This window comes from Macaca nemestrina, chromosome 3, assembly GCF_043159975.1.
Source record: "Macaca nemestrina isolate mMacNem1 chromosome 3, mMacNem.hap1, whole genome shotgun sequence".
Classification (NCBI taxonomy): Eukaryota; Metazoa; Chordata; class Mammalia; order Primates; family Cercopithecidae; genus Macaca; species Macaca nemestrina.
The window spans coordinates 117221700-117242834 of NC_092127.1; the positions used below are offsets into that span (position 1 = coordinate 117221700).

Sequence of the window (21135 nt, forward strand, 5' to 3'; positions counted from 1 at the left end):
AATATTTCTTATCCATAGATAAACATTGAATAATTAATAGGTGTTATTCTTTAAACAGTAGTTTGTTACATTCTTTATCCTTCAGCAGTATAGCACAAACACCTTATATGTGTCATTAACTATCCTTTTAAAAAATTGGCTGGGTGTGGTAGCTCATGCCTGTAATCCCAATACTTTGGGAGGCCGAGGCAGGAGGGTCACTTGAGGCCAGGAGTTTGAGATCAGCCTGGGCAATGTATCGAGACTCCGTCTCTACAAAAATGTTTTAAAAATTAGCCAGGCGTGGTGGCATGAGCCTGTAGCCTCCGCTACTCTGGAGACCAAGGTAGGAGGATCGCTTGAGCTCAGGAGGTTGAGGCTTCAGTGAGCCATGATTGTGCCACTGCACTCTAGCCTGGGCAGCAGAGCGAGATTCTGTCTCTAGAAAAATTAAAAACAAAATAAAAAATCTCATGATTTTCTAAGCAGCTAGCTTTTTTTCTTTAGGTTTTATCTTTTAGAGCAGTTTTAGGTTTACAGCAAAATTGAGTGAGAGGTACAGAGATTTCCCACGTGTTTCCTGCTCCCACACATGCATAGCCTCCCCGCTTGTCAACATCCCTGCCATCCATTTGCTACAACTGATGAACCTCCATTGACACATCGTATCACCCAGAGTCCATAGTCTACCTCAGAGTTCACTCCTAGGAGCGAGCTTTTTAAAAGTCGGTTTTCTTCCCCTTTTGCTGTAGAAAGGCAAAGGCATCACAATGCTGGAAGAAATCAAAGTCCCATCCATCAAATTGGTGTACACTTTGACGGTCCCCGAGGCCACGGTGAAAGACAGTGGAGATTACGAATGTGCTGCCCGCCAGGCTACCAGGGAGGTCAAAGAAATGAAGAGAGTCACTATTTCTGTCCATGGTACATTCCGCTTTCTAAAATGTCAGTCGTCCATGCTGCTCGGGATCCATATGTGGTAATCTTTATTTAATGGAAACTCTTCCCTGTACAGAGAAAGGGTTCATTGAAATCAAACCCACCTTTAGCCAGTTGGAAGCTGTCAACCTGCATGAAGTCAAACATTTTGTCGTAGAGGTGCAGGCCTACCCACCTCCCAGGATATCCTGGCTGAAAAACAATCTGACTCTGATTGAAAACCTCACGGAGATCACCACTGATGTGGAAAAGATTCAGGAAATAAGGTAAAGAAACACTCTGCCCAAGTATGCCTTTTTTTAGTGTGCATCAGAGGTGGACTGAGATTTGTGTGTGTCTTACAACCCAGACCCAAAGTCATTCTAGAAAATGTAGCAATCTGAGTTCAGAGATGCTTGAAATCACATCCCTTTAATGATAACATTGCAATATGGTATTAGTATGCTGGTAAGTATTTAATGAGAAGATGAGAAGAAAGAACTAAAAGCTCTGGCTCCTGGGGAAAAGACAGGTCACTGTATTCAGCTAGGGTGGAAGAAAGGAAGTAAAATCGGACTCACCAGGATTGAATAGATTGAATACATTCCCTGATGTTCATCATCCATATTGCAAGTAGACATGTATGGTGATTACACCCATGAGGTAGTTATCACATCACCTTACGTGAAAGTTAACATCGTAGGCTTAATCTGGAACCCATTTGCCCTAACTGAGGACTCCACAGGAAAGAAGAGTAGAGCCTGGCTGACTTTAGTCAGGAAAGAGATGTGCAGTGAATCACTTGGATCCCTGCCTTTTAATCAGAATGGTCGATTGCTCTCATCTCTTAACTGGTGGTGGTGTTTTGAGTGAGTCACCCTCAGCCACAGTTTCCTGATCTACAATGTAGGGTAAACAATACCTTATGTCCTTCGAGGCAAGGAATTGGATCAGATGATATCATGGGGCTTCTTGAGGTTTTAAGCTGTGATTAGAATCCAAGAGTCAGAAGGTGCATCCTGCAGCACCCAGCTAACCAGCCCTATACTTTTGTCAGAAATCATCTCAGAAAGACAAAGTCAGTCCTCTATTTCAAGCCTTCAGGAGGAGGAAGAACAGAGCCTTTCTCATCAGTTCAGTTCACCTCATGATTTGCTTTCTTCTTTCTGAACTAAATTCCACGTGTAATTGAGAAGCAGTCTGAGAAAATGGAATTTTACAATCTCTATAGAATAGTAAAGGAAAAATGAAGTGGGGTACTGAATCTGGTAGGCTTTCTGTTGACACAAAATGAAGGTGCACAACAAGGAGGGCAGCTTTCCATAAGGAACTTCCATGAGGCTGTGCAGCCAGAGAGGAGTAGGGTAACACTGGTACAGCTAACACCTCCAACACATGTGTGAGCATTGTCTGCAAGCCATAATCCACAGCAATGGCAGGACAGGCTTGCCAACTGAGTGGTTCTGGAAAGCTGCATTTTCCTTTCAGTGATTCAAGGATCCTTCGGTGTGTATTTTTTAGTTCCTATTATGAACCAGTGAATATAAAGATGAACATGGTAGGTGGGGGATCTGGCTTCCTGGAGCTTAAAACTAGTGGACCCACTGGTTTTCTTGGCTGAAGAAGTGTAGACAACAAACAGCAGAGGATAATTTGGTAATCAGCATCCCAGTGTGCCTTAGGGGACTCTCTAAGGAAATCCAGTCCTGGAGCACGCCCAGTATGGTTCAGCCTGCTCTCTTCATAGGTCTGAGTGCCCCAGCATTTGCAAAGTGTTTTGCAGCCTATGAAATCCTTTCACACATACAATCTCCTTTAATTAACTCTCACAACGACTCTGTGCTATGTGTACAATTATCACGTTTTACACACAAGGAAACTGAGGCATGGAGAATTGTAATAATGCCTGAGATCTTCTCACTCCGTGACCAGTGCTTTTCTTTTCCATTCCAGTTGCTTTTTCACACTGTGATGATTTATAAAGGACAATCCAATGGGCACATACTATGTTTATGCACACGCATGCACGTGCACACACACACACAAAACCAGATGTCATTTATAATCCATGTAAAATATTTTTGGGGAAGCTTCTCTTTAATAAAATTTGAAGAGGCATATTTTTTCTAACTTTTTTTTTTTTTTTTTTTTGAGATGGAGTCTTGCAAGCTCTGTCACCCAGGCTGGAGAGTGCAGTGGTACGATCATAGCTCACTGCAACCTCTGCCTCCTGGGTTCAAGCAATTCTTTAGCCTCAGCCTCCTGAGTAGCTGGGATTACAGGTGTGTGCCACCATGCCTGGCTAATTTTTTTTTTTTTTTTTTTGTATTTTTAGTAGAGATAGGGGTTTCACCATGTTGGTCAGGCTGGTCTTGAACTCCTGACCTCAAGTGATCCACCCGCCTTGGCCTCCCAAAGTGCTGGGATTACAATGTGAGTCATCACACCCAGCCTATAACTTTTTTTTTTAATAGGTGATAGAATCCCATGCTTGAAAAATAATCAAACATAAAGAGAGTGCATTGTAAGAAGCCTTACTGTACTCCTGTCCCCAACTGCCCAATTCTCCCCTCCTTCCCACAGGGAAACACCTTTATTAGTTTAATTAGGTTCTTAGGAAACCTTCCAGAGTTTCTTTAAGCAAAATACAAGCAAGTAGGAATGTCATATTCTGTGGACCTCTCCATACCAATATGTAGAAAGTGTCCTTATTCTGTCCTCCAATGGTATTCCATTGTTTTACTGAACCACCTAAATGATGGATATTTAGGGGAAGCAAATATTTTTTTAAAAAGGTAAAAATCAAAGGGTTTGTTTTGTTTTGTTTTGTTTTTTTAAAGAAAAGCTGGTAGGCTGTGTTTATTCTTTCAGAAGTCAGACCCTGGCTGAACTGATAGCTCTTGGAGATGACCACTGCTCATCTCTGAATGTCTGATTTTCTCTTGTAAGAATTGTGTGTATGATCCAGACCTTCAGTACGTGCACTGAATATTGAGAATTCCAGAAGAGATGATATGGACAAGGAAAAAAAGATGACTTTAGTTTTTACAGTAAAAATAAAACTTAAATTGAATAGTACAATTGCTTAAACAATTGGAACTTACTTAGCTACTGCTTGTTGAAACAAAATCCTTTTTTTAAAAGGTATCGAAGCAAATTAAAGCTTATCCGTGCTAAGGAAGAAGACAGTGGCCATTATACTATTGTAGCTCAAAATGAAGATGATGTGAAGAGCTATACTTTTGAACTGTTAACTCAAGGTATGTAAAGGGAGTATAAAGATAATGCTAGCTCTGTAGATGAGTGTCTTCCAAGGAAAGCCTAGCACCTTCCTCCTGGGTCATGGAAGAAAAGCAACACTTAGGGGAGAAGCAGTGTCTGCAGATGTCACATATTAGGGATACCTCTGCTGGACTTAGGAATTCAGGTATTTCTTGGAGGTTCTGGGTTACTCTAGAGTTGGCGGGGAATCCCTAGGCTCCACTAGCTTTCTTTATTTTTGTAGAGATGGGCTCTTGCCATGTTGCCCAGGCTGGTCTCCTGAGTTCAAGCTGTCTTCCCACTTTGGCCTCTTAAAGTACTGGGATTACAGGTGTGAGCCACTGCACCTGGCCTCCACCAGCTTGCTTAGCACCTGCTTCTCAATCTGAGAAGACAGAAGTTATACTTTTTGGTCCAGATGATCTTAGATTGTTCTGGAGAGTTTTGCTACAAGTTTTCCTTATAGACATTGTACACCAGTCCCTACCAGAATGGAGTGCCCAAGTCTGTTTACATTCAGGCTCAGCACCTATCCCCAGTCCCAGCCATGTGCCAGGTGCCGTCTGAGGTGCATTCATGTGATCCTCACAGTAAAACCTGTGATACAAGCATCACCGTATACCTAATTTATTTGACCACAGATTTAGGAATGAATCTTTAAAACCTAATAACATACCACAGATGCATTTTGGTAAATGCTGCTTTAGATTATACTTTAGCCGAATCCATTAGTTGAATCCTAAGCTATAATATAATTTTAAGAACTTCCTTGCCTTTCAAGCCAAATAACCAAGGGACTTTCTCCCTCCCTCCCTCTCTCCCTCCCTCCCTTCCTTCCTTGCTTGCTTCCTTCCTTCCTTCCTTCCTTCCTTCCTTCCTTCCTTCCTTCCTTCCTTCCTTCCTTCCTTCCCTTCCTTCCTTCCTTCCTTCCTTCCTTCCTTCCTTCCTTCTTCCCTCCCTCCCTTGTTCTCTCTTTTCCTTTCCTTTCTCTCCTTCCTTCCCTCTTCCCTGACTCTCTCTTTTCTTTTCCCTTCCTTCCTTCCTTCCTTCCTTCCTTCCTTCCTTCCTTCCTTCCTTCCTTCTTTCTTTCCTTCCTTCCTCCCTCACTCTCTCTTTTCTTTTCCTTTCTCTCCTTCCTTCCTTCTTTCCTCCCTCCCTTGTTCTCTCTTTTCCTTTCTTTTTCCTTCCTTCCTTCCTTCCTTCCTTCCTTTCCTTCCTTCCTTCCTTCCTTCCTTCCTTCCTTCCTTCCTTCCTTCCTTCCTTCCTTCCTTCCTTCCTTCCTTCCTTCCTTCCTTCTCCTCTCCCTTTCCCTCCCCTCCCCTCCCCTTCCTTTCCCTTCTCATCTTTCTTCTCACCATGTTGCCCAGGCTTGCCTCAAACTCCTGGGCTCAAGTGACTCTCTTCTACCTCAGCCTACCAAGTAGCTGGGGTTACATGTGTGAGACATCACAACCATGGACTCTTCACTTTCTTCACTCCAGGTTAAAAACATCACAGGGATAAATCTCAAAACGCCAAAACTGTGAAAATGCTGCTAATCATGTGGGTCTGTCTAAATTGGAGTGTTACTTGTACAACTGGTTTCAGCCCCTCTGGAGTGGTTTGAATGCCACATGAATATGAGTTGTGAACTCATATTCCACTTTGTAGTCCCATATGTTCTGGGACACGAACTCTTCCATTCTGACTTCTTTCTGCCTCTTGCAGTTCCTTCATCCATTCTGGACTTGGTCGATGATCACCATGGCTCAACTGGGGGACAGACGGTGAGGTGCACAGCTGAAGGCATGCCCCTTCCTGATATTGAGTGGATGATATGCAAGGATATTAAGAAGTATGGAAAACAGATGTATCTTCTTCCTTTGTGGTCAGAAGCTTTCTCCCTTGACACAAATGATGTCAAATACATTTTACTTATTGACTATAAGATAGGGTTGGGGGTGTGATAGCTTCAGGGTGTGTATCTTTTGTCACAAATAGCTGTAAGGAGAAGGTCCATGGCTTTCATTAGACCTTCAAAGTGTCTCCAATCTAAAAAAAAGAGTGAATTTTAAGAACCACTGTCCTAAGAAGATTTTTACTACCCTGGCTCACATACCTTATTTGGTGAACTTTGTTTGGTGGTCGGACTGCATGTAAACATAAATGTGACTGCTTAGTCCCTTATCTGCCCACCTGCTGTTTGGTGGGTTAATTTGCCAGTGCCTCCTCCTTCCTCCCAGTTCTCAGCCTTCTTAAATGGGCACGTGAGCGGTGTGTTTACACTTCATCCCTGGTAACTGGTTGTGTTCAGAAGCCTCAGTTGTTTCTTCCTCTAGACAGAGACTCCTCATCTAACTTCTCCTAGGGCTAAGGATGGACTTGGATGTTGACTGGAGTTTCTAGTAGATTCCAGTGTGGAGCAGGAATCTAGCTCTTATAACCCAATCAGAGGATCATCGCAACCCTAGTGACACCTTAGGGGCTCTTCCCAGAGTGGGTGTTGAGAAGGAAGGGTTCCAGGCCTTTTTGAAGGTGTGGGAGATTGAGATCATTAAATATGGTTGAAATTGAACTGTTCACTTTGCTCATGGTTCAAGATTGGGGAATGGTAGTCATATTTTATTAAACTTGTTTATCTCTGCCTGCTATGTAAACACTTTCAGTTCATGTGTGAATTATGCCCTCTTTAGCACATGCAGACAAGTTTTAATGTTCATCTGCATGTAAAATAAATCAGTGTGTAGTGCCCCAAAATGTAGACAAGATCCCAACACCTTGCCATCTTAGAGTGTTCCCTTGGCTCCACTCATTGCCATGACTCTCAGGAATTGGCCCTATACTTAGGCCCTTTTTCTCTCTAGATGTAATAATGAAACTTCCTGGACGATTTTGGCCAACAATGTCTCAAACATCATCACGGAGATCCACCCCCGAGACAGGAGTACCGTGGAGGGCCTTGTGACTTTTGCCAAAGTGGAAGAGACCATTGCGGTGAGATGCCTGGCTAAGAATCTCCTTGGAGCTGAGAACCGAGAGCTGAAGCTGGTGGCTCCCAGTGAGTTCCTCAACAGTCAGGACAACTCATCAGCTGAGCCCCGTTTCCCCCAGGCAGAACTTTGAATCCCAAATAGGAGTCATATAGAAATGAAGGTCCCAAGGCAGAAATTCAGTTATGAATGCTCTTAAAGGCAGGCATGTGGACTTTGCTTTATTTTGTTTTGTGTTTTGAGACAGAGTCTTGCTCTGTTGCCCAGGCTGGAGTGCAGTGGCACAATATTGGCTCACTGCAACCTCTACCTATGACTTTGTTTTAGATTCAGATCCAAAACAGCATTTTGCAGAGGCTCCTCAACATTTTGCTTGTCTAATAATATAGCTACAGTTTCTACTTTGAATGTCTGTGTATGTGGATGCAGTGTGGGGAAGAAGGATCTTCTGTCTCATTGCTCCTTAAAAGATGGATGAAGCCAAAAGCAATATAAGCAAAATGCAATTTACAAAATAAGCTTTATAATAAAGCATATGAAGTAGAAGTGTCTGCCCATATAGTAGCTGTCAATTGCATTTATCCATCTTTATTTTTCCTATTCAAATTCTGTCCACAAGGTTACTGTTGGAGCAACTTTGGAGAAAATACTGAGTTCTCCTGATTGAATTTTGTCCCCTTCTTGTATAAGGAAAGAGTTGATGTAGTTTCCTGGGTGTAGATAGTTTGAGAGATGGTACTTCCTATCCCTAAAATGAACCAGACAGCCCTCACATTTCCCCACCAGCAGTGAGAGATTCCTGGCTCAGACACAGCCACACTACCTTGCTGCCCCCATGCATGTCTGCCAGGAAACTTTTCATTGTACCTCTCTCTCTTGTCACGTAGCCCTGCGTTCTGAACTCACGGTGGCTGCCGCAGTCCTGGTGCTGCTGGTGATTGTGATCATCTCACTCATTGTCCTGGTTGTCATTTGGAAACAGGTAGATATTTTCTCATAAAACTAAAGATCTTTGAAGCCAGTGAGAACAAGAACAGCAACCTGGCTCAGTGCTTGGCACAGAGAAGGAGCTTAGTAATTATATGTGGAGTGAACGTTGTTGGACTCTACTGTGTCCAGTCACTGTGCAGCTTCATTGAAGCTCTGGTGCACTGGGACTTTGGTAATTCACCAGTTACCTGTCCTGGTCATTTATAGAAACCGAGGTATGAAATTCGCTGGAGGGTCATTGAATCAATCAGCCCAGATGGACATGAATATATTTATGTGGACCCAATGCAGCTGCCTTATGACTCGAGATGGGAGTTTCCAAGAGATGGACTAGTGCTTGGTAAGTTCCATGGGGTGACCTCCCAAGACTCCCTTTTCCCTTGCACACAGCTTTACAATTTATAGGCCTTGGCAGAATAGAGACCTGAGCTTGTGCTTAGTAAGAACTAGGCAATAGAAATTTGCTTTCAGAAATACATTTCTGTCTTGACAATGAGTTAATTGGATCACTGCAATGATTTTTTAAAATCTCGTTCCATAACAAATTATAGTTAAGGAAAATTTTACAAAGGGAGAAGAGAATATGAAGAGGGCTGGCAAGGATACCCACCAAAATTGCTTTGCTTTAGAAATGACACGAATTGAAAATGAGATGAATTTCTGTGACTAAAAATGAGCAGATGAGAAATGAATGAGGACAACCACAAAATGTGTTTTGATTCAGTACGTTTTAAAGATGCATTAGATACTCCTTTTTATATATTTGGAATATGGAATATAAAAATATAGGTGCATTTTAAGGCAAAATATGTAAAAATAAGCAAGCCAACTTACCACAAGCATTTCAAATATTTCAATCCTGGGCTAAGACCAAGAATATGAAGCTTTAGTCCAAGGCAGTATTTCTTTTTTTAAATCACACTCCTAATGAATGAAAGCAAGACAAAGGCAAATGAAAGTATAGGTAGAGGCTGTGTTATGATGAATGATCTAACAGTATATATGTTAAAGAATGCCAAATGCAGGTTTTAATTACTTACCTGTCTCATTCCAAAATACAGAAGTCTGCTTGGGGAGTTACTTAAACTGAAATCAAGCAAGGCAGCAGAGTGAAATCACCTTTCCAAAAGTTGCAACTGAGGAAATTATGACAGTGAATGAGATATGATCTAACCAACTCCATTTTGCTTTAGCCTCCGAGTTGTCCTTGTTCCTTCCTGGGCATAGGCCAAACTAACTTTGAGAGGAACTTATTTTATAGTTTGACTTTGAAAAAAAGACAATAATAGCCCTTTGCCAAACCCTCTTCTTGCCTGGGAACTAGACTGCCTTTGTGGGACTAACAAATTAGCTACAAGATTAGAAAGCACGGTTTAGGGGTCACTGTTGTGAAACCTGAGGTCAGTGCTTGAGATATTTTGGAGATCCTGTATTTTGACGCATCAGCTGACACCACCCAGGTCAATACAATAAACTGGCTCATCTGATCTTGTGGCCCCTACCTAGGAACTGACTCAGTGCAAGAGGACAGCGTCAGCTCATGATTTCATCTTTGACCCAACCAATCAGCACTCCCCATTTCACCCCCTACCCACCAAATCATCCTAAAAACCCCATTCCCCCAGTTTCAGAGACACTGATTTGAGTAATAGTAGAATAGTAGAAATTCCCCAGTTTCAGAGACACTGATTTGAGTAATAGCAGAATAGTAGAATAGTAGAAATTCCCCAGTTTCAGAGACACTGATTTGAGTAATAGTAGAATAGTAGAAATTCCCCAGTTTCAGAGACACTGATTTGAGTAATAGCAGTAATAGTGGAATAGGTCTCCTGTACAGCCACCTCTGTGTGAATTAAACCCTTTCTCTATTGCAATTCCCCTGCCTTGATAAATTGGCTCTGTCTAGGCAGCGGGCAAGGAGAACTCATGGGGCGGTTATAAGAGCTGCTCCCAATTTCATATATTTATATCTGAGCTTTCTTTATTTTCCTGCCTATTTCCCAAAAAGGGATGAGGAGCTTAGGGAGTTAAAAAGTAGTAAAATAAGGGGAAAGGGGCATAATTCCCATTATACTGAGAGGCATTGCTGGTGAAGCAATACCCTTCCAGGTACAATTTCCAGTAACACAGACATGCAGTAAGAGTCAGTGTTGGCTGTTAGTGTCTTTCATGAGCCAAGTCTTTCCTGGGCTTGGCTATCCGCGGTGAGACTGACACCCTGGGAAATGTTTCTCTCAGACTGTGAGCCCTTTCAGGGTGGGACAACAGCTTCAGTGTCTTTACGTAAATCTCCTCCCCAACATGAAGCTAATTGCTGTGCTCTCGGGCGTGCTTAGCTCTTGGTGGAGTGGCTTTCCTAATAAATAGGGAGCAGTGAGCCCAGCCTGAAGTTTTTACTTAGTCACTCCTTGGAATCAGTGATATTTTGAATCCTGAAGTATTTCCAGTGGCTAATAATTTATTAAGACAAAAGATGCCCCTGTTTGCATATGGAAAACAGAAGGGGAGAGAACCAGGGGGTATGGGTGAGAGCCTCCAAAGGCAGAGGATCCCAGGGGCTGGCCCAGCATGGAGCTGGTAGACAGCATGCTCACACCAGGGCGTGCACCCTCCTTTCTCCCGTCTGTGTTTTCTTTCCCCTGCAAATGTTATTCGACAAAAGCAATTATGCTAATTTCCTTCCCTGTGGGCTCAAGTCCGTTTTTGACATGATGACTTGGAGGAGTCATTATGCTTATTCCAAACAGGAAAGACACCCGCCCAGCTGTCCACCCACAGAGAGCTGGCTACGGTGCAGAAAGCTGAGGAGGCGGCTGGAGTTTTTGGGTATTAATGATTCTGCCTGCCCACAGGTCGGGTCTTGGGGTCTGGAGCGTTTGGGAAGGTGGTTGAAGGAACAGCCTATGGATTAAGCCGGTCCCAACCTGTCATGAAAGTTGCAGTGAAGATGCTAAAACGTAAGTGCTCCTTCCTGGGGATTTTTTGAGCACGGGGATATTAAAGGAATTTCTCAAAATCATACAGCTAGTAAATAAGACATTTAGGACTAGGTCCTGATTCTTTTGACTCCAGGTTTTATGTGTATTTAGACAATTTTGTCAATTAGGTTTATTTAGATTGCTCTTGCTGCCCATATGTTGGAAAATTAAGAGCTTGTTATTTCCAGACTTCATTTTGCTAGAAAGACCAGGAATTAGTTATTAGCATTGAGGCCAAGTAGCCGTCTACTTCATTTAGACGTTTGGTAAATAGAATGATATCCAATCACAGGATTAGCCATGTTCTTGGTTTTTTTCTGAGCACGGGAAGTTGGTAGCTCAGCTGGACTGATGTGTGATTTATTCCTTCAACAGCCACGGCCAGATCCAGTGAAAAACAAGCTCTCATGTCTGAACTGAAGATAATGACTCACCTGGGGCCACATTTGAACATTGTAAACTTGCTGGGAGCCTGCACCAAGTCAGGTGGGCTCACTGACCTGGAGTGAGGGTTTTCATTGGACACATGTGGTTCTGAAAACTGTTCATTCAGGCTTAAATCCTCCACTCTCCATCCCCACACATGCCAGGGAATAGAAGTCCCTTGAATGGAGCTGACCGGTCCCTTGAATTGATGGAAGCTCATTGTTTTTTGAGCGAAATCTGTTGCCAGTCCAGTCATAGCCATTCATGGCTCTTTTTTTAAAAAAACAAACAAACAAACAAAAAAACCCCACTTATTTGGTATCTTGTTTTTTTCTGCCCCATATGGTCTGCAGGATAATTCATGACTTTTCTGTTCTTCATTTTCATACCCATCTCCTAACGATTTTTGTCTCCATAGGCCCCATTTACATCATCACAGAGTACTGCTTCTACGGAGATTTGGTCAACTATTTGCATAAGAATAGGGATAGCTTCCTGAGCCGCCACCCAGAGAAGCCAAAGAAAGAGCTGGATATCTTTGGGTTGAGCCCTGCTGATGACAGCACACGGAGGTGGGTGCAAAGAGAGACGCTGCTGTCTATCATTATCTTACAGGCATCACAAATGGAAAGACCCATGTCCTGATAGATTCCATGTCTGCAGGTTCAGTGCCCAAGGTAGCAAGACTTAGAGTCAAACCATCCTGCCCAGTTGACTATTCCATGATCATGCAGAGAGATTCATGATGTCTACAGGTGTTTTGGACATGGGAAGGCTTTGCTGATAGGTTTGAATGAGAGTGAGAGTCAGAATGATTCTGGGAGCTCTTCTGCTATTTACATGTGATCCATTTAGACCTATAAAATGCAACTCTGGCCAGGGATGCTTGAGTTCTGGAACCTTGCGAGAACCGTCTGTGGATCTCCAAGCTCGAGGTCCTTGCTGAACCTGGACCTATAAATGACGCCAATGATAGTGATCCCTACTGCAGAAACCTACAAGTGGCTGTAAAGAGGCTCTGTAGATAGGAAGTTCTGTAATATCACAATAAATCACTACTTAGTGGACACCAAATGGGTGCTAAATTGATTGGGTAGAAGGAATTATATGCCCAAGCCACATGGCCACATGGCTCCCGTTCCAAGGCCTGTGAGTTGAAAAACTGAGAAAGAATAATGACAGACTTAATGTAGTGAATTCTTCAAACTTTAAGTGTAATGGACTTACAGATCCATGGGAGCACAGCCCCACTGTCTTAGATGAGGCTCTACAGGATGTGCGGGCTCCTGCTAAAGATGTGCAGGGAACTGGCTGTGAAACCAAGTGGACAGTAATCATCATGGCAACTGACATTTGTGGAGTCCTTTGTATGTGCCAGGTGCCATGACAAATATTCCTCCAGTCTTTCCCATCTTTGTCAGTGGGATTCATTCTATGTCTTCTGAAAAGTGCTTTCGTGATCCCCCAGATCAAGTCATTTTCCTTACAGGCTATTGAAACCATTCTTCCTTCACAGCACATCGGAGTTTGAGTTGATCTGTGTATTTATTTTGTTTGTTATGTTTCTTTTTTCCCCTGTTTAAAAAAATTTTTATTTCCATAGGTTTTGGGGGAACAAGTGGTATTTGGTTACATGAGTAAATTCTTTCGTGGTGATTTGTGAGATTTTGGTGCACCCATCACTGGAGCAGTATACACTGAACCCAATATGTAGTCTTTTATCCCTCACCCACCTCTCTTTTCCCGAGTCCCCAAGCCCATTGTGTCCTTCTTACACCTTTGTGTCCTCATAGCTTAGCTCCCACTTATGAGTGAGAACATACGATGTTTGGTTTTCCATTTCTGAGTTACTTCACTTAGAATAATAGTCTCCAGTCCCATCCAGGTTGCTGTTTAGAATAATAGTCTCCAGTCCCATCCAGGTTGCTGTGAATGCCATTAATTCATTCCTTTTAATAGCTGAGTAGTATATATATATACACACACCTATACATACATATGTATAGATACACTGCAGTTTCTTTATCCACTCCTTGATTGATGGGCATTTGGGGTTAGTTCCACATTTTTTCAATTGTGAATTGTGCTGCTATAAACATGTGTGTGCAAGTATCTTTTTCGTATGACTTCCTTTCCTCTGGTAGACATCCAGTAGTGGAATTGCTGTGGTGCATGTATTTCTGTGACTATTTGATTAATGCTCATCTCCTTGACTAGATCACCTCATGTGAAGGGTGTGGATTGGTTTTGCTTTTACCTGGTTAGCTCCCATGCCTACCTCAGTACCTGGCACGTTGTAGGTCCCCCAAAATCATCATCTACTGAAAGTGGAATGACCACTTCAGAAGGGCACCCTGGGTAAGATTTCTCTTTCTGTTTTTACAGCTATGTTATTTTATCTTTTGAAAACAATGGTGACTACATGGACATGAAGCAGGCTGATACTACACAGTATGTCCCTATGCTAGAAAGGAAAGAGGTTTCTAAATATTCCGACATCCAGAGATCACTGTATGATCGTCCAGCCTCATATAAGAAGAAATCTATGTTAGGTAAAAGTGTCTATACTCACTCTGGGTATTGGGACTGTCCAGTGGTTTATTATGATACTTAAAGTATTTAGGGGGGAAGTGTATAGGGATGGTAAGTGAACCTGGCAGCCCACGTGGTCTCTAAATTCAGGTCTGCACAGCCAGTTCTGTGACATATTTCCAGGTTTGTGGCCTGTAAACTGAAAAGAATAAAAGCCGACAATGTAACAAATTTTTTAAACTTTAAATGTAATAGTTTTAAAGAATTTTCCTGGTATGTTCCTGCAGTAAATATGTTTTAAAAAATAATTACTTATTCTGATATAATGAACTTCCTTTTTTGTTGCTAGCATGTCTTTCTTTTTTAATGAAAATATGGTGACTGATATTGTTTTTAATGCCCTTACTTGGCAGTAATGTAATACCCCTACAAGTTGGCAGTCTTATGTTGGTTCCTCACACCGTTTTTTTCCCTTAAGTTTTAGAAGTGTCTGATGTCTGTGAGTTCAGTAACCCTTGCTTTTACTTTTCCTAACATTCAATTTGTGATAGGGACTCTAGAGTAGATAATTTGCAGTTACATTTTCTGGACAAGTGTTTCTGGTGAATGTTTTTTGAAGGTGGGTCTATCTGTGTTTGAAGCACACGAATATATGGCAGGGTTAAATTGATTTATAAACTCCAGGGAGTCTAGCTGATGCCCAGACCAGATGGACCACTTCACATCTGCTCAGGGTGGTTCCTCCAGAGCCCTGGACTGGTCAGAGACATGAGGTTGGAAGTCTGACATTGGCTTGTCCTGTGAGCTTGTCTTTTTGGGTCTGAGCCCTCCCATTAGTCAATGCAAAAAAGTGTTGAGCTGCCATGGACACTGTTTTGGAAATTATTGATGTGCTCTGAATGTTTTCAGGGTTCTTAAGTGAAAGGTACAATCCATTAAAAAAAGGAATTTGTTTGTTTTGCAAAGCTCAGTACACAATATTTTCCATTTCTGCAGTTCCAAGTTCCATTCACTTCTCATTGCCAAATGGGTGAACTTCCAAGCGCTTTTAAAAGATTAGCCAGTGAGAGTTATCGGAACCAGTACTTCCTCTCCCCTCCCATATTGTTAAAAATAGTTTACATTGCTTCCCAGGCTGGGCTGGTGGAGTTGGCACAAAATGTCAGAGGAACCTGAGTCACGCTCAGGCCCAAGCCCTTTTGGCAGGCAGACCACTGCTTTCTGGCCTTCCGTGGCTATCTGAAAAAAATGTGAATGGCTAGAGCTACTCTTCACTTGCCTGAACATTTTCAAAAAGAATTGAGAACTTCTGGATTAAATTGCCTTCTTCCTCGAAAACCCTGGGACCCTTCCAGATGGGACTAACTGGGGAAAGTGGACAAGTTACAAACAAAGAAACTCAAAGCAAAGTCATTGGCACTGATCTCTAAGATGCTATCACATGTGATTGGTGTTTGATTTTATTAACAAACTATAAGCAAAGTACTACAAAGGTGGCTTTAAAAAGAAAATAAAGCAATTCCCAGAAGCTACTTTTTCATGTAGCTTGTATATGTGCTCCTTGTATTTCATCATGGAAGATTTTAGTATGTGTGTTTTAAAGGTAGCTGAGATGATTTGCTAACTATGGTTGAAAAAAAGAAATTTAGGAGGCAAACAAAATAATTGTGTGAGATTTGTCTTTGTGGCTATCTGTGTGTGTGTTTTGTGTGTGTGTGTGTGTATGTCTGTGTGTGTTTTAGGCTGTTCTTTTATTGCTATAAAGAAATCCTAGAGACTGGGTAATTTATAAGGGAAATAAGTTTAATTAGTTCATGATTCTGCGGCCTTTACAGGAATCATGATGCTGGTAGATCTGCTCGGTTTCTGGGGAGGCCTCATGAAGCTTCCAGTCATGGCAGAAGGCAAAGTGGTACAGGCACATCACATGGCCAGAGCAAGAGCAAGTGAGACAGAGACAGAGAGAGGCGCCACACACTTTTAAACAGTCAGATCTTACAAGAAGTCACTTACTATTTGCAAGGACAGCACCAAAAGGATGGTGCTAAATCGTTCATAAGAAATCTGTCCCCATGATCCATTCATCTCCCACCAGTCCCTACCTCCAATACTGGAGATTACAATTCAACATAAGATTTGGGCGGGGACACATATTCAAACTATATCATATTGACCCTGGACCCTCCCAAATCTCATGTCCTTCTCACATTTCAAAATACAACATCCTTCCTCAATAGTCCCCTCAAGCCTTAACTCATTCCAGCATCAACTCAAAGTCCAAAGTCTTATCTGACCAAGGCAAGTCCCTTCCACCTATGAGCCTGTAAAATAAAAAACAAGTTATTTACTTCTAAGATACAATGGGGTTATAGGCCTTGGGTCAACATTCCCATTCCCAAAGGGAGAAATCGGCCAAAAGAAAAGGGCTACAAGCCCCACAGAAGTTCAAAACTCAGCAGTGCTGAAAGCTCCAAATAAACTCCATTGACTCCGTATCCCATATCCAGAGCACACTGGTGCAAAGGGTGGAGCTCTTGGGAGGGGTGGAACTCCCTGTGGCTTTACAGGGTTCAGCCCCTGCAGCTGCTCTCAGGGGCTGGTGTCAAGTGCTTGGGGTTTTTCCAGGTGCAGAGTGCAAGTTGTTGGTGGATATATTATTCATGGAGGATGGTGGCGCTCTCTTCATAGCTCCATTAGGCAGTGCCCCAGTGGAGACTCTGTGTGGGGTCTTCAACCCCACATTTCCCCTCTGCACTGACTTAGTAGAAGTTCTCTATGAGGGCTCCACTCCTGCAGCATGCTTCTGTCTGGGCACCCTGGTTTTTTTTAATATATCCTCTGAAATCTAGGCAGAGGCTCCCAAGCCTCAACTTTTGCACTCTGTGCACCCACAGACTAACACCACATGGGAGCTGCCAAGGTTTATGGCTGTCACAAGCTGAAGCAGCAGCCCAAGCTGCACTTGGACTCCTTTGACCCATGGCTGGAGCTGGCATCACAGGGATGCAGGGAGCAGTGTGTCAAGGCTGCACAGGGCAGTGGACCCTGGGCCAGGCCTATGAAACCATTTTTCTCTCCTAGGCCTCTGGGCCTGTGATGCGAGGGGCTGCCATGAAGGTCTCTGAAATGCCTTCAAGGCCCTTTTTTCATTGTTTTGGCAATCAGCCTTTGCCTCCTTTTTAGTTATGCAAATTTCTGTAGCAAGTGGTTGCCCAGCATCCCTCTTTAATTCTCTCCCAAAAAAGCTTTTACTTTCTCTGTCACATGGCCAAGCTACAGTTTCCAACCTTTTGTGCTCTGCTTCCCTTTTATTTTTTTTATTTTTTATTTTTTTAAGAGATGGGGTCTCGCTGTGTTGTCTGGGCTAGTTCAAACTCCTGGACTCAAGCAATTCTCTCACCTCAGTCTCCCAAAGTGTTGGGATTACAGGTGTGAGCCACTGCGCCTAGCTTCTGCTTCTTTGTAAATGTAAGTTTCAACTTCAAGTCGTTTCTTTGCTTTTGCATCTGAGTGTAGGCTATTGGAAGCAGGCAGGCCATGTCTTGAATACTGCTGCTTAGAAATTTCTTCCACCAGATATCCTAGGTCGTCACTCTCAAGCTCAAAATTCCACATATTCCTAGGGCATGGACATAATGTGGCCAAGTTCTTTGCTGAGGCCTAACAAGGGTGACCTTTACTCCAGTTCCCGATAAATTCTTCATTTTCATCCGAGACCTTGGCAGCCTGGATTTAATTGTCCACATCATTTTCAGCATTTTGGTCACAAGCATTTAACCAGTCTCTAGGAAGTTCCAAACTTTCCTTCATCTTCCTGTCTTTTTCTGAGCCCTCTAAACTCTTCAAATCTCTGCCTGTTACCCAGTTATCTTTATAGCAATTTCCCATTCCTTGATCCCAATTTTCTCTATTAGGCTGTTTTTGCATTGCTATAGAGAAATACCTGAGACTGAGTAATTTATAAAGAAAAGAGGTTTCATTGGCACATGGTTCTGCAGGCTATACAGGCATTTGCTTCTGGGGAGGCCTCAGGAAGCTTCCAATCATGGTGGAAGGTAAAGGGGGAGCAGGCATATCACATGGCCAGAGCAGGAGCAAATAGAGAGAGAGAGTGAGAGAGAGGGGGAGAGAGACAGAGAGACAGAGAGAGAGAGAGAGAGAGAGGTGCCACACAGTTTTAAACAGGCAGATCGTGCAAAAAGTCACTCACTTTTGCAAGGATATCACCAAGGGGATGGTGCTAAACCATTCATGAGAAATTCACCCCTGTGATCCAGTCACCTTCCACCAGGCGCCACCTCCAATACTGGGGATTACACTTCAACATGAGATTTGGGTGGGGAAACATATCCAAACTATATCATTTTGTGTGTGTGTGTATAATTTTTAAACCAGATATGTGTTTCTGCATATCTCCTTCTTTCCTTCCTTCCTTCCTTCCTTCCTTCCTTCTTTCCTTCCTTCCTTCCTTCCTTCCTTCCTTCCCTCCCTCCCTACCTCTCTCTCTTTCTTTCTTTCTTTCTTTCTTTCTTTCTTTCTTTCTTTCTTTCTTTCTTTCTTTCTTTCTTTCTTTCTTTCTTTCTTTCTTTTCTTTTCTTTTCTTTTCTTTCTTTCTTTCTTTTCTTTCTTTCTTTCTTTCTTTCTTTCTTTCTTTCTTTCTTTCTTTCTTTCTTTCTTTCTTTTTCTTTCCTTTCTTTTTCTTTCCTTTCTTTCCTTTCTTTCTCTTTCTTTCTCTTTCTTTTCTTTCTTTTTTCTTGACAGAGTCTCACTCTGTCACCCAGGCTGGAGTGCAGTGGTGTGATCTTGGCTGACTGCAACTCACTGCAACCTCCTCCTCCCTGGTTCAAGCAATTCCCCTGCCTCAGCCTCTCTAGTAGCTGGGATTACAGGTACATGCCACCATGCCTAGCTACTTTTTTTGTATTATTAGCAGAGACAGAGTTTTCACCACGTAGGCCAGACTGGTCTCGAACTTCTGACCTCAGGCAATCCACCCTCCTCGGCCTCCAAAAGTGCTGGGATTATAGGCATGAGCCACCATGCCTGGCCTATATATCTATTTTCTAAGATAGAACCTTCGCATAGTGATATTCACCTGTGAGATCTAAACATTCTACAAGAAAATTAAGAAAATACTTTTGGATGTGTTCTTTGGGCATGCCTCTGCAACCTGATGATTTCCTGCTGCCTGCCAGCACCAATACATTTAATTTCTTTTCTGCAGACTCAGAAGTCAAAAACCTCCTTTCAGATGATAACTCAGAAGGCCTTACTTTGTTGGATTTGTTGAGCTTCACCTATCAAGTTGCCCGAGGAATGGAGTTTTTGGCTTCAAAAAATGTAAGTTCAAGGAACAGAGACCTTTTCAGACCCAGCCACAGATTTCAGAGTGAGTGGAGTGTGGAAGGAGATGCTAGGAGATAGATCTTGGAAAGGCCATTAATAACAGGGGCCTCTTACTTACCTGTCTCTCTCCTTCATCCCCTACACAGGGCAGGGAGTCCGAAATCAGACATCTACTCTTCTCTAGAGCTTTCTCTCTGTTGGGAGTGGGTGGAGTGAGAACCTGGGAGAAGGCCAGCCCTTTATATCCAGGCAGGCAGCTCCAAGTACCACCATGGATCGGGGATTGGCCAGTCTTGCAGGGGTGATGCTGGTTCAGCCACAGATGGCTTGACCCTGAGTCATTTCTTCCTTTTCCGTGCAGTGTGTCCACCGGGATCTGGCTGCTCGCAACGTCCTCCTGGCACAAGGAAAAATTGTGAAGATCTGTGACTTTGGCCTGGCCAGAGACATCATGCATGATTCGAACTATGTGTCGAAAGGCAGTGTACGTCCTCACTTCCCTCAGTGGGCATGCTCACCGTCCTTCACTTTAATCTCTGAAGTCAGGTGTTGCTTCTAGAGATTCGGTGCCTGTTTTTTAAAACATCAGTACACTACAAGGGGTCAGTACACAGCCTCGACAGCAGATTGCCCAGGTGTGAGTGCCAGCTCCACCACTTACTTGATTTGGATTCGGGGCTAGATACTTGACTGTTCTGCCCCTCTATCTCCCTGACTGTAGTGGGAGGTGATAATAGTACCTATTTGCTGAGTTGCTATGGGGATTAAATCAATGAATTCATGTAAAGTGCTTAGGACAGTGCCTGGCATATAGAAACAACATTCAATAACTGTTAGCTATTTTATTTATTTATTTTCTTTTTTTTTTTTTTTTGGAGACAGAGTCTCACTCTATCACCCAGGCTGGAGAACAGTGGTGCAATCTTGGCTCACTGCAAACTTCTGCCTCCCAGGTTGAAGCGATTCTCCTGCCTCAGCCTCCTGAGTAGCTGGGATTACAGGCATGCACCACCATGCTCAGCTAATTTTTGTATTTTTAGTAGAGACAGGGTTTTGCCATGTTTGCCAGGCTGGTCTCGAACTCCTGGCCTCAAGTGATCTGCCTGCCTCAGCTTCCCAAAGTGTTGGGATGACAGGTGTGAGCCACTGCACCTGGCAAGTGTTAGCTATTAATATGTCAATTCCGTGTATGCATGGACAAGCATGCATTCCCAAGAATGATGTCTCTATATTTTAAGCTTTTATCAGATTTTCAAAAGCCATCTGTGACCCCTAAAATATTGAAACCATTTGGGTTTATATATCTTGGAGGCACAGTTTCCTTAAAGATATTCATTTTGTTGTCTACTTGGACCACTCTCCCCATTCCTTCCGCTTCTCAGCAGATGACACAGCTCCCTGTAGGGATACATCTGCTCCCTGTAGGTACAATTCCAAATCACCTCAGTGCACTGGACGTGAGACAGCTCATGGCAGCTGCTGCTTCCACCTAGGGAAAGACATGGCCTGCATCCATGCTGTGTGTGATTCATGTACTCATGTGGCCATGATAGCTGTAATCGGCTCATAGATCACTGGATCTGTTCTTAATTTTGTTCCCAGGAATATCTAAATAGAGGAAACAGGTCCCTTCAGGGCTTACACCTTTTGGGTGAAAATTCAGGATTAGTGTTTTTGGATATTATTCCTTTGGAGGACATAAAAGGCAATATTGATCATTCATCATTCATCTAGTA

At 42.9% G+C, this 21135-nt stretch overlaps 1 protein-coding gene across 3 annotated transcripts in view; it reads left to right on the forward strand.

Moving 5' to 3' along the window:
• The window catches only part of LOC105463522 (platelet derived growth factor receptor alpha), a 64964-nt gene that overhangs the window by 32707 nt on the left and 11122 nt on the right, over window positions 1-21135 (forward strand). For all 3 annotated transcript variants that reach the window (XM_011710668.3, XM_011710669.3, XM_071093364.1), the window contains exons 6-18: window positions 732-903; window positions 995-1184; window positions 4042-4157; window positions 5866-5992; window positions 7002-7195; window positions 8015-8109; window positions 8325-8457; window positions 10970-11074; window positions 11471-11581; window positions 11940-12093; window positions 13907-14073; window positions 19278-19393; window positions 19761-19883. In XM_011710668.3, the coding sequence (XP_011708970.1) occupies window positions 732-903; window positions 995-1184; window positions 4042-4157; window positions 5866-5992; window positions 7002-7195; window positions 8015-8109; window positions 8325-8457; window positions 10970-11074; window positions 11471-11581; window positions 11940-12093; window positions 13907-14073; window positions 19278-19393; window positions 19761-19883 (1803 nt within the window). The remainder of the gene's footprint in view (window positions 1-731; window positions 904-994; window positions 1185-4041; window positions 4158-5865; window positions 5993-7001; window positions 7196-8014; window positions 8110-8324; window positions 8458-10969; window positions 11075-11470; window positions 11582-11939; window positions 12094-13906; window positions 14074-19277; window positions 19394-19760; window positions 19884-21135) is intronic.